General features: G+C 42.2%; 1 protein-coding gene across 4 annotated transcripts; it reads left to right on the top strand.

Annotated features, from left to right (window-relative positions):
- The first annotated feature begins 363 nt into the window (after positions 1-363).
- Positions 364-11,280, top strand: LOC113947204 (T-cell immunoglobulin and mucin domain-containing protein 4-like). Of its 4 annotated transcripts, none has more exons than XM_027643534.1 (9): positions 364-577; positions 3,655-3,999; positions 5,133-5,453; positions 6,094-6,183; positions 8,675-8,730; positions 8,894-8,968; positions 9,323-9,404; positions 9,884-9,914; positions 10,617-11,280. In XM_027643534.1, the coding sequence occupies exons 1-9, from the start codon at positions 433-435 to the stop codon at positions 10,660-10,662; spliced, it is 1,191 nt and encodes a 396-aa protein (XP_027499335.1). In that variant the 5' UTR covers positions 364-432; the 3' UTR covers positions 10,663-11,280. The 4 variants fall into 4 exon arrangements, with proteins under 4 accessions (XP_027499335.1, XP_027499334.1, XP_027499337.1 ...); XM_027643533.1 differs by having other exon boundaries at positions 366-577; positions 10,639-11,280; XM_027643535.1 differs by lacking the exon at positions 8,894-8,968 and having other exon boundaries at positions 369-577; positions 10,639-11,280.
- Positions 11,281-11,815: the final 535 nt, after the last annotated feature.

An 11,815-nucleotide genomic window follows, 5' to 3' on the forward strand; every position in this document is an offset into this window, starting at 1 on the left:
TAAAGAAATGCTTCCCAATGTCCAGTCTAAACCTCCCCTGGTGAGCTTGGAACCATTCCCACGTGTCCTTGACTGGATACCAGGGAGAAAAGATCAACATTTCCCTGTCCATATCCCCTGCTCAGGCAGCTGCAGAGAGCTGTGAAGTTGCCCCTCAGCCTCCTTTTCTCCAAACTAGACAAATCCTGAGTCCTCAGCCGCTCCTCACAGAATGTGCCTTCCCGCCCTGCCACCTGCTCTGCTGGTCTCCTCTGGGTGCATTCAAGTACCTGAATGTCCTTCCTAAGTTGTGGGGCCCCCAAACTGCATACAGTGCTCACACTGAGGCTGCACCAGTGCTGAATACAGCAGGACATCCCCTCTTTTGACCAGTTCCCATCCGGAAGTGTAGGAAAGAAACAGTTGCAGTGTGTAAAATCTGGAAATGGAGAAATGAGACTCCAGTGGGGCTCACTCAGCGTCTCTGGAAAGGATAAGATCTACTTTTCTCTTCTTCCACTTGCTGCCCTGGAGTCTCCATCAACTAAAATGACCTATTTTGTGCTGTTTCACTGGATTCTGGTACAGATCTTTATAGGTGAGTCTTCACCTGCTTTTTGTGTGCTTGCTAAAAATCAAAAAATTTTGTAAAATGAAAACCAACAACACCTGTTTTGTGAAAACAAAACTTTGAAAAAGACCATAGTTGTATACAGAACTTCAAAAGTTTTCTTAATTTACTGAGTTAATACTGGTTGAGGTTTGATTTTTTTTTCACTTTTTAAAAATGTGTGCAGATTCCTCTGTGTATGGGCTTGGTTAGTTTCCTTGTTCTCTTCCCTTGCAGAGCTTCTTAAGGATGAGGAGGGGTTTTGTTACCTCCTTTTTATCTTGGCTCAGTGCTGAGAATGGTTGGCCAGTGAAGTGCTTCTTTTCTGTTTCAGTCGTATCCTCTGCAATTGCATCAGTATAGAACCTTCAATAAGAAAAAAAAATGATAGGGCAAAGATGCCAAATATCTTCTGCAAAGTAGGAAAACTATTCCAGAAATAGATCAAGGGGAAAAAAAATTCTTTTTTCAACCAGCTGTCTTGGCTGGAGGATGTATGTTTTTGTCTGTCCAATGACCAGTTTGTGGGAGAGACCACTACAGTAGCAACTGTTGGGGTTACTGCTTAATGCCAGCTGTCACTGAGGGTGGGTTCAAGAGACATTACATACAAATATGCGTGTACTTGTATGATCTGAACAATTGTGAATACCCCTTTCTAATTTGAATAATATATTAAACATCTGGAACCTGTTTCTCTCTCACTGATGAAGGAGTTAGAGCAGGAAACCTCACAGACTTCAGTGGGACCACCCAGGCAGAGGTGATGCTCAAGGTGCTTTGGGTCAAATTTGGATGCCTGGAGGGTAACTGTCATGGAGAAGGACAGGATTTCTCTCACAGTAAGACTAGAGTGTCACAATAAAACCCTCTCCTTATTTCAAAGACACGTTCATTCAGTCCTATTTACTATTCCCTTGGGAAAAGGTGGAAGAGCCTTTAGCTGAGAAGTAAGTTTTTCAATCCTTGCAGAGGCTCATACTGTTGAATCCAGGCTGCTGCAGTACTGAAGCTTTCCACACCAACCTGCAGTGCAGGCAGATGTTGGCAACATTAGCTTCACGGAAATTAAAAGAGGATTTGAAACTGCAAAACCTGTAACTTTCTAGCATAACACTAGTGGGAAACTGCACTGGAGACACTCTGGTGCCTTGTGTCTTCCCTATTCTTCTTTTAATTTATTTACTTAGTTATTTGTTTACTACATCCAGGGCTCTGCTCCTTTCGAAAGGAAGAACAGGCAAATTTTCATTTATTAAAGGGCTGCCTAACGAAGCTGCTTTTGTACTGTGCAGAACTGGGCTGAAATAAGAGCAGAAGACGAACCCATTTCTCCTCAAGAAGCAGCAACCTTTATTCTAGCAACAGTTTTAGCTGGTTTTGCACGTATCATTGTTGAACTGACTTGAAAATATGTGTTAACTCACTCAGTGACTAACGCCTTGCTCCCTTAGAAATACTTTCAAGGTCAAGTGGATGCTTTGTTCTGTGATCACAGAAAGAGGCTGTTTTCTGTTTTTCTGTAACAAGGCAAACGAACCTCCCTTTTCTAAGGACACTGTCTTGCACAACTTTATCCTGTATTCAGGAATTGAGTTTCTGCCATATCCTACCATCATTTCACTGCAAAAATTTCTGCCCTTCACAGCATATTGCATGTTGTTTTGTCTGCCTCTATTCTTTTACCATTTGGAACTGTGGAAACCTGAACAAGTTGGCTTATCTTGCCAATGGGATAAGCAATAAAGAATCTGAAATGTCATCCCAATAACAAGTCATGAGGCAACCTGCCACAGACTAAAACCTCACCTAGGGAATAGTCCATTAAAGACAAAACAAAAGAGACATGGACACAGTTGGAAGCATCTGTTTGCTCTCTGGGAGTCATGCCAAAAAGGAAAGGTATTCAAACAGCCGGCAAAATAGAAATGTTTGGCAAACCAGGGCCAAAGCTGGAGACAATAGCAGCACCAGCAACTGTAAGTCCTCTTTGGGGTAAGCAAACTGGCCATGAAACATCAGATTTGCAGGATGATCCTCTTGCTGAAGCAGAGGACAGGTCTGGTTGCTCCCCAGATCCCTTAATTCCTGCTCCACCATATGTAAAGGATAAAATGGGGACAAAAGGCAGAAAGGTAGGACAACTAATACAGACTAGATGAATGTAAACCAGCAAATATTTATTCCTATATGGGAACCTGTTTTGTAGAGTGCTTTTCATGAAGAAGAAATCTGTTTTAGGGCAATCTGGGAACTGCATAGGCAGTTAAGAGGGAACAATCTATAGCAAAGATTCCAGCCAGGTGCCACTTTGGGAATTGGCTGTTAACACCAACTAAAGCTGGCCATTAAGAGTAAAAGGACAAGGAAAGTATGTATATGCTCTTTTAAACATCAGTGTAACACTGGCAGCTAAAGCTTCTGTGTACACAGTGCTTAGCAAGGTAAGTGGGAGGGTTGGCAGTGCACTTTCTGAGAACAGGTTCACATAGACAGATCCCGTTGCTCTGCCAGCTTAATTAGGCCCTAATTTCACACATGAATAGATGTTTTGGACTCTGCTTTCGAGGCTGTCAATGAAAGGCAACTGTGACAGCCTTTCTCTTTTGAAGGAGATGATAGTGTGGACTGAGAGAACCAGATGTCTTTCACAACATGTTTCTGAACAACTTTCAAACGGCCTCCTAGGCGAGAAGATGGGATGGAGCAGAGTTCCCAAAATCCACTTTCCTAGGTCCTGTCTACGCTTGGGCTGCCAGCGACAGACCTCAGCTTCACTCACCACGTCTGATGTGAGTGATGTGCTTCATGAGCCTCCCTCCAGCAGCTGGCTGGGGCCAGAGCATGGAGCCCTCCAGCAACAAGCAAAGCCTGTGAGCTCCTGGCTGTTGCCTGTAGTGCCCAAGGCCATGAGCTGCCAGAGGCTCCAGGAGAAGCCTTGGGGGATCAACAGTGTGGCCTGCCCGCAGGCAGGAGTGTTTCTTCACCTACCTCATTGTGTTGTGTAGGTTGAGTCACTCACTGGAGACTGACAGCACTCACCTTTCCTTGTTCTCCCTTGGCAGCACACACGGCATCCCAAACTGTTGTCAGAGCAGTGACAGGGCAGCCTGTCAAGCTGCCTTGTGACTACCAGGTGACTCGGCGTACGGGCATCTCCGATGTGTGCTGGGGCAGAGGCTCCTGCCCGAATTCAAAGTGCAAGAACACGATTTTGGAAACCCATGGAAGTACGGTGAGATCCAGAAAATCTCGGAGATACGACCTCCAGGGCTCTATTTCCACTGGAGATGTGTCTCTCACGATTGGGATGGTGGAGGCAGGAGATGCAGGTGTGTACTGCTGCCGTGTGGAGATCCCGGGCTTGTTCAACGACATCAAGAAGAACATACGGCTGGAGGTGGCCAGAGGTGAGTCTGGGGACCCTGGTGATACAGCCAGCAGGGAAAAACATCTCCCTGGATAGTGAAAATCAGACCTTATGTGTACTTTGGGTGCTTTTTTTGGCCAAAAGTATTTTTCCTAAATTACATAGTTTTCAAGGGAGATCTGCAACTAGTTGCCAATTTGAGTCACATTTAATATACAATTTAGATGAAAAAAAAAAGAACTTTACCTTTTTTTGCCTTTCAAGTTAAATATTTCATTTCTCATTGTGTAACTGTATTTAATATTTTAAAATATGATGGAATTATAAGAGGAATTTATAATTTGAGCCGTTCTTGGAATGAAATTCAGATTTTCATTTGGGTTCCACCCAACACTGAAAAGACTTCTGTTTCATTCATGTCATAAGGAGACCCACTGTGACTACCCACCCTTAAGGGTGCTTCCTTCCCCTCAAGGGTGGGTCATCACATCCACATATTTGGAAATTATGTCTCAGAGTCTTGAAGGATTTCTTCCCCTTCCTACTGTTTTTCTGAGCTACAGGATAAAGCAAGGTCTTACACAGGGAAAAAAAAATGATACCCACCCTCCATGCTGCAGAAAGACAATTTTTTGGAGACTTTTACAGTGTGCAATTGGTGAACACAGCAGGTTTGTTTGTCTGTTCTAAGTAATACAACAGGAAAGCGGCTGAAAAGTGCTGCAATTGCATGTCTGTCCCTGAATTTGAAGGCAACAGAATCTGTTAAAAAAAGAGGTCTGGTTGCAGATTAGCAAGAAGCTTGCAGCTGAAAAATTGAGCTATTTTATTTATTTTATTTTTATGAGGACATTGAAAAGCAAAATCACAAAGTTTCCAAGGTTTTGGGTTCTACCATGCAAAATTCTGGCCCTTCCATTTCTACAAGAGGGTCAAAGGGTGGGTGTTTGAGACTTGCCAAAAAAAAAAAAAAAGCAGATCTTTAAATCTGTGAAATTCTCTGGTGGGTCATGTCTTCTGCTAATGAAGCTTTCTGAATAGTGACTCTTCTACCTCTATTCTCAGTGCCTGAGTAGCTAGGGAATTTTCATTCTTTTCTGGGTTGGCTTCCCTCAGGGTTAGTTGTGCCTACTCTGATCTGGCTTTTCTCTTGGCTGTGTTTTTTCCATGCAGCCCCTCCAGTGATGACAACCACCACAAGAAAGGCTCCCATTTCCACCAAAGGTGTTAGAAAAACAACTTTTGCTCCCCAGGCAACCTCTGGTCTTCAGCCAACAGCAGAGACTGCTGTCCTCCTGACAACCACAAGCACCGAGTCTCCAGCCGTAACTACACTGGAGACCTTTACTCCTCCAACAATTCCTATGACAGAAAATTATACTTTTCCAGTAACTGTGGTGACAACCAGTGCTCCCCTGGATTCTTCAGCTATCTCCCACGAAGATTACATGTTTTGTGCCTCAGAGCCTGGTCCCCTTCCTGAAAGTAGAGAGGGTAATCAGCACCAATCTTTTCCTTTTTCTCTATAGCAGAGGTGATCTGTGTGAGTGTGATTCTGTCATTATAGACACTCTCCAAATACTTATATTTGTACCTGGAAAGTTTTCTCTGAGACGCCTGTAGGTATGTCTCAGTGGGTTTAAGGAAACATGGGCCAGGTGTTGTAGGTAATGTTAAACTGGCACGAACAACCAAGATAGCAGAGGGTCAGACTTCATTCAGAGGAGTTTTAACAGCCTAGAGAAATAATGTGACAGAAATTTCACGAAGTGCAACAGAAATAAATGCCAAGTCCAGCTCCTGAGGTGGAGTAAGAGAGATTCACCTAACTATGCACTAATTTTTTTCTTGATTTGGAAAAGACAATTGAAATGATCTGATGAAAAGGTTAATTTAGAGTATGTTCTGCTTGAGCAATAAAGTCATTGAGAATTCAAAACATGTTAAAATAGAAGGCTGCTTCTATTATTAGTAGTCAGAGTGACCTGTTATCATCCTAACCATTCCTAGGTTGCTACTTTATCCTCATTAGTGACTTCTTTTCCATGGATAGATGACTGCACAATTTTGAATGCCATATGGAGACCCTCCTAATCAGTAATCTTTATAAGCATTACTTTTTACTTTGTTTCAGTGACTACTGAATTCCCAAATATACTTCTGACTGAAGAGGGAAGTACAAGTGCTGACACCTCTGTCATGATGGAAGAGGTGCCAAAAGCAGGTGAGTAGGATACGTTGCAAGGTCAGAAGTTGCTGGTTCAGAGAAATTAAGAAGTTGGCATAAATAAAAGTATTGATTATTCCTAAGAGTGTATCAAGCACATACTGGTAGTTATTCATTGCATCTGGCAGTAAGAAGTATCTGGGGTCCACACAGAAATTGTTTGAAATCAGGATGTAACAGCAGCTGGGACAAACACGTTTTTAAGCCTCCAAAGAAAGTAGATTTTGAGTCACTCAGTATTGTTGGGTATCTCAGGTATGAGAGTAGTTAAAAAAGAGAACTTTTCAACATCCAAGCTGAATTTTCAGATATCTGATTTGTCATCTCTGTGAGTCCTTTGAGCTTTCCATTTTAAATCCTTCCTGAGTGTTCTGAGCTTTGAACCTCACTGAATATATTCAGTCAGATATGGCTGCAAGCTCAGCTCTCCGTGCTCAACACATCTCCTTGGTCATGATGGAAAGCAGCAGGCAATTACCACAACTATCAATCATAGGAAAAAGAACTGGCACACAAGATCATACATATCTGAGAAATTAATAAACTTACATGAAGTTTGCACTTTATGTCTCTCAGTCAAGTATTCAAGTAGAATGGCACAACTTATTCAGGTCTGATAGTTTGCTCACCAGATGCCCTCAAATGTGGACCAGAAAAATGAAAACTAAACTTCAAGGATGACACGTTTGGCCTTTCAGTTTCAATAAGTGCCAAGAATTTCTTAATTTTTAAAACCACAGCATTTAGAGTTTTGCAGGTCTTCTTTTGTTAGACCTAGAGACTTGCAGCAGAAATAATGTTCTTTAATGCCCCTGGAGAGGGCTCACAGAAGAGACTAAATTGGTCTCCTGAGCATTTGTGAGGGTTTCTCACTCCTGTCTCACTTGTCGTCCTTCTGATATAGGACTGGTTAATGCCTGGATTCTGCAATAGTAAATAGGAAGTTTTGCAAAGGGTCTTAGCTCTGGGATTCTTGTGTGCTAGAAAGAGCCACCACAAAAGCAATAACAGCAGAAGATGTACCGAGCTGATGTGAGTCACCTACACCCCCACCCGTGTGAAAACTTGTGTCAAACTGTCACAAGGTGTGAAAATGCTGAGGCACAACTGACTGCTGTCTAGTAAGGGCAATAAGCCAAGTTCAGTTCTTGACTCAGTCTCCTTTCACTCTGTGAAACAATGTACTAAATGGACCAACCTCAGCCTTACTGTAACGTAAGGGAAGGCTAATTTGTTGGTGAACATTATATTGATGTTAGCAGAGTGGAAGAGAAACCCATGGTTGAGAGCCCTCCATCTCAAAGCCCAATTCTTGACAGTTAGGTTGGGTTAGCAGGGGTAGGATGGTTCCTGCTGATCAGGCTCTGATTCAGTTTTTCTTCTGTATTCCCTTGCTTTCCCCCAGCAACAACCGTGCCAGCACCAGCCACACTTCATAACCCCAAAACCCTCTTGAAAGAACAAGACTCAAAGTGAGCAACAATAGTTGCTCCCATCAGCCAGGCTGCAGCATATTGAGACAAAGTTAAACTTTGACTTTGTGGGGCCTGCAGGTCATGTTTGAGATCTGCACTTCTGGTGTATTTGGGGGTAGTTCTGCCAAACTACAGAGCTTCTCTTCTGAGAGTGAAGTGTCATAAAAAAGGTATATGACAAAATGCTATGTTCACATATCCCTGGGATTTTTAGTAGTTCTTAGGGTTTTATTACCTGTGTTTGTTTAGCTGTAGTGCTTATTAGTCATAATCTCTTTTCTACTCCAGTGCAAATTTCTAGCTCCTCTGGCATGCATATGAGCTACCCATGCCCTGTCCAGCCTAGATTAACTTTTATGTCCTTAAATTCACTAGCAAAAGTAATAGATTAGGATCATAGGGTAACAGCAGAAAAATTTGCTGTGAGAGTTCTTGAGTGTTCCTGTAGTTTATCCCTGTTTCCAAAGTTAAGAAAACTAGAAGTAAATTATTCTTAATAATCCTAGATAGAAAAAAAAAAAAGAAAAAGTGCATCATCTTCATAGAGCTTTCTTATATCTGAATATAAAAATGTTTCCTGTGGTAATGTAGCTTTCAAAACCTGTAATCATCTAAGTCTGACCACAATTAAACTGAGGCAGTCCTCCACTTAAACATATACCTTTTTTACTACCTCTGCTGTCCATGACATCTTGTCATGTTACAGAAGTGAGAACTCCTTCACAGCAGACAAGTTTCTACCATTTTCTACCATCTTGCTTCATGTGCTGCCCCTGGGAAGCCTCCTCTTTCTGACTGACATTTCCCAATAGCTTCCTCAGCTACCACTTGTGGTGGAAACTGGTTGTTCTCTTTTGATGCAAGGTGCTTTATTTCTCATACTCAGGGTCAGATTTTTCCCTCCTCATTCCCTGAGAGTTCATTACTACTTGACTGAAGCAGTGACAGCCACAGTAGCCCTCACTCCTTCAGGTGACTGTGCCAGTAACAATTTCAATCTCTTTCATTTTCAGGGATTTCAACAAATTCAGATGGCAAGGCTGAGCAACATGATGATAGTGGAGATAAGGTAAAACTTCCTGTAAGCTTCAAGAGTGTTTGAGTAGAAATCAGAAGGACAGCAGGACATGATAATGATTTTTAATGTATTCATACTAAAGGGGACAGCTTTTGCAAACAGTAGCTTGAACTTTTGTTTAGAAGTTTAGGAACCATCTGTTCATTTTTTCCAGTGGATAGAGCCAAAGCCTGTGAGCATCTCATCTGGCTTGGACACTTCAGAAAAAACTCATCCCCCTGACACCCCTGTAAGAGAGGCAGAGGACGCAAAAGGCAATTTAGGAGGGTGTTACACTTCCCTGTGTCTAATTAAGAGGAGGATGAGGGTGAATAAGCTCCTACTTTAGACACTTAATTAAGAAGTGCATGTTAAGTGGGATGAATCCTGTTTCAATATTTCAGAAGAAGATTTATTTGATACCAAACAGGTTGTTTATCATGATCAACTTGATGTAACTTCTCTGCTTTGTATTGCAAGCTCAGAAAAGCCCAATGCAGATAGTTCAGTGCTCTGAGCCAGTAGTACAACCCCCTCCCGTGTGAGAAGCTCTGAAGTAAACAGGCTCCTAAAGCCTTTTCAGTTTTTCTCTTCTCCCTTCCAGTTTCCCAGCTCTGTCATTCTCATTGCCTGTGTCACAGCGGGGGCCATTCTTTTCGTGTTGATGTTCTCACTGTTTTGGAAACGTAAGTATCCTTAAGCACAAAATTGACAAATGATTCTAATACTGGCCAGATGCACGTGTCCCTCTGTGTCTCTGGTTAATCTTCTGGGAACTCTGCCACGGCCCTTGTGACAGTACTCTGTTCGTTTCATGGGCATTGCTGTCCTTACTCCAGCACTGTGTCACCACAAGGAGACCAGGGACCATGGTTTGGTGAGAATCCAGCAGGAGAAGGCCTGTGCAAAGAACCTTTTCACTCACTTGTGGCAAGTCTGGCTCATCTTGTTGGCTCTTTCTTTATAGTTTATTTGTCCCATAGTTTCCTGGAATTGCTCCTGAAAGACATTGGTGTAACTGAAATCAGAATGAGAACCTTTCTTTCCTGCTTAGCCCACAGAAATTTTGCAACTTGCTATCATTGCTTTTGAACTCATTTGACAGATACATTAGAATTATAGATTTTGTTTTGCCGTTGTGACGTTGATATTATTTTGCTTCTAGGTAAACACATAAAGAAACTTATAATAAAAAGGTAATCCATTTTGTAATTTCCTATTAAAAGTTCCAGTGTAATTTTTCTTAGAGACAGGAAGGTATTGGCCAGGGATTGTAATGGGTGTAGTATTGGCTTGGGGTGCTGACTACAGGAAGCTTCAGATAATTTCACTGCAGAAGATCAAACAGTGTTTCCTGGATACTGCTTCTCTATATCACTAGAGAAATTAAGCAGCTGGTACTTACTGTTGTGTAGTGACCTCAGCTTAAGGAAGTACCTCATCTGCTTTATTTTTGATCTAATACTAGGGCACTGAATACCTGTGCAGGTGTAACTGATCAGTTCATGTCTTCTGGTTTATCTTGAAAAAAAAGGATTTTCTGTGGACAAACCACAGTGTTGTCGGTAAAATATCATCCCTTTTTCAAAGATCAGTAATGTTTCAGTGGTAGATGGTCCCTCACTGCATACTCCACCTGGGGGATAGGGATTGGGGGCCAAGGAGAGGCTCTTTTCTGAATCCCATGGTGGTTACCCTACAGTCATTACGAGATCTGAACAGCCCTTTCCTATCCATTGCAAGCAAGGTAAATATTTCTCTGATGTAAAAAGTGGGTGTTGCTCCACTTCATTTAGTGGATTCAGTAGCTTCAGGTTTCTGTTGCAATGGGAATTTGCTGATGTTACAAATAAGAAAGGATGCTCTGAAACAACAAAGTCCTTTTGCCCCATCCACAGTGATCTGTGCTTCTCACTGCAGTGTTGGACCTCCAGAAGACCATGAGAAAGTTTTCAGTGGTGCCGAAGGAGAAAACAACATTTTTTCCCTGTGAAGACCTCGTACATTATCTGTAGATGCCATGGAAAACAAAAAGGGCCTGTTTCATGCTGCACTAAGAGATGCTTATGAGCCTCCAAAATATCAATGGGTGTAAGCCACAGGCCAGAGCTTAACTATGAAAATTTAAAATCTTCATGCAAATTATGCCACCCTTAACACTCATTGCATAAAGAAGCTTATTTGAGAAGGGGCTTTATGCATTATTCATGGATGCTTCTGGCATCTGCCTTCTTACTAACAGCATGTTGCACAATTGAATTTATTTTTCTCCATTTTTGCTAATGCTCTTCTTTGAATACAACTTATACTGTGAGGAACAGAAGAGAGAAGATATTACATGGAAGGCTGCCTATCTTCAAATTGCCAAAAGGAAAGAAAAAAATCAGAAACTATAGTTCTTATTGCTTTCATGTAATCAACAGAAAAATTAGCTACAAGAATGCTATGAGTTTAAATAAAAAATGCAGATTACTTAAGAGGTACCAATACTGCCTGTGATTCAGCATGTTTGAATGAACCTTGGAGATTATGTTAATAAACTTTTAAATTTACCACTGGCAATTGTATTTTTATGCCACATCCTAAGGCATATGAACAGGAGTTAGTTATTCCCCAGGTGTTGAAATGACTGGTGTACCATCTCAGCTCTCCAAAGAACTACTGCAGCATTCCCAGAGGTGGGAAAATGCCCAGAAGACCAACCTGGAGGCTACCCTGCCCCCACAAACCCTCATACCACTCATTCCTATATCCATTAGTGAAGAGGGACTGGCCATGGAGGCTGGGGGGATCACCTGTGGGTGAGTTTTTGTGTGTCTCACTGGGGTCCTCACCAGTTCTGCTGCAGTGACTGTGGGAATGGCATGGGAGAAGGTTCAAATCCATGACACTGTTTGTTACCTCTGTTGCCTGGAGTTCACCAGGGCCAGCTATAGCACTTCTGGGCAGCAACAACTTGAAGTAAGAGCACTTTGTAGGAATAGCATTTGGTCAGAAGGAAACATTGTGTGGCAGCTCTGGACTTCCCCACCAGTCATGCTTAGGGCTGTGGTGAGACTTTTGGATCCTCCAGCATCCTCTCACAGGCTGTAAGTTG

Source organism: Corapipo altera, unplaced genomic scaffold (genome assembly GCF_003945725.1).
Source record: "Corapipo altera isolate COAL_440 unplaced genomic scaffold, ASM394572v1 75, whole genome shotgun sequence".
In the NCBI taxonomy this organism is placed as follows: Eukaryota; Metazoa; Chordata; class Aves; order Passeriformes; family Pipridae; genus Corapipo; species Corapipo altera.

Bases quoted from the DNA above. Each gene is read 5' to 3' on its own strand.
- LOC113947204 (XM_027643533.1), top strand. From the start codon at position 433: ATGAGACTCCAGTGGGGCTCACTCAGCGTCTCTGGAAAGGATAAGATC. The intron at 6,184-8,674 runs GTGAGTAGGATA...TTTCATTTTCAG, and splicing joins GGAAGAGGTGCCAAAAGCAG to GGATTTCAACAAATTCAGAT. The intron at 9,405-9,883 runs GTAAGTATCCTT...TTTTGCTTCTAG, and splicing joins GTTCTCACTGTTTTGGAAAC to GTAAACACATAAAGAAACTT.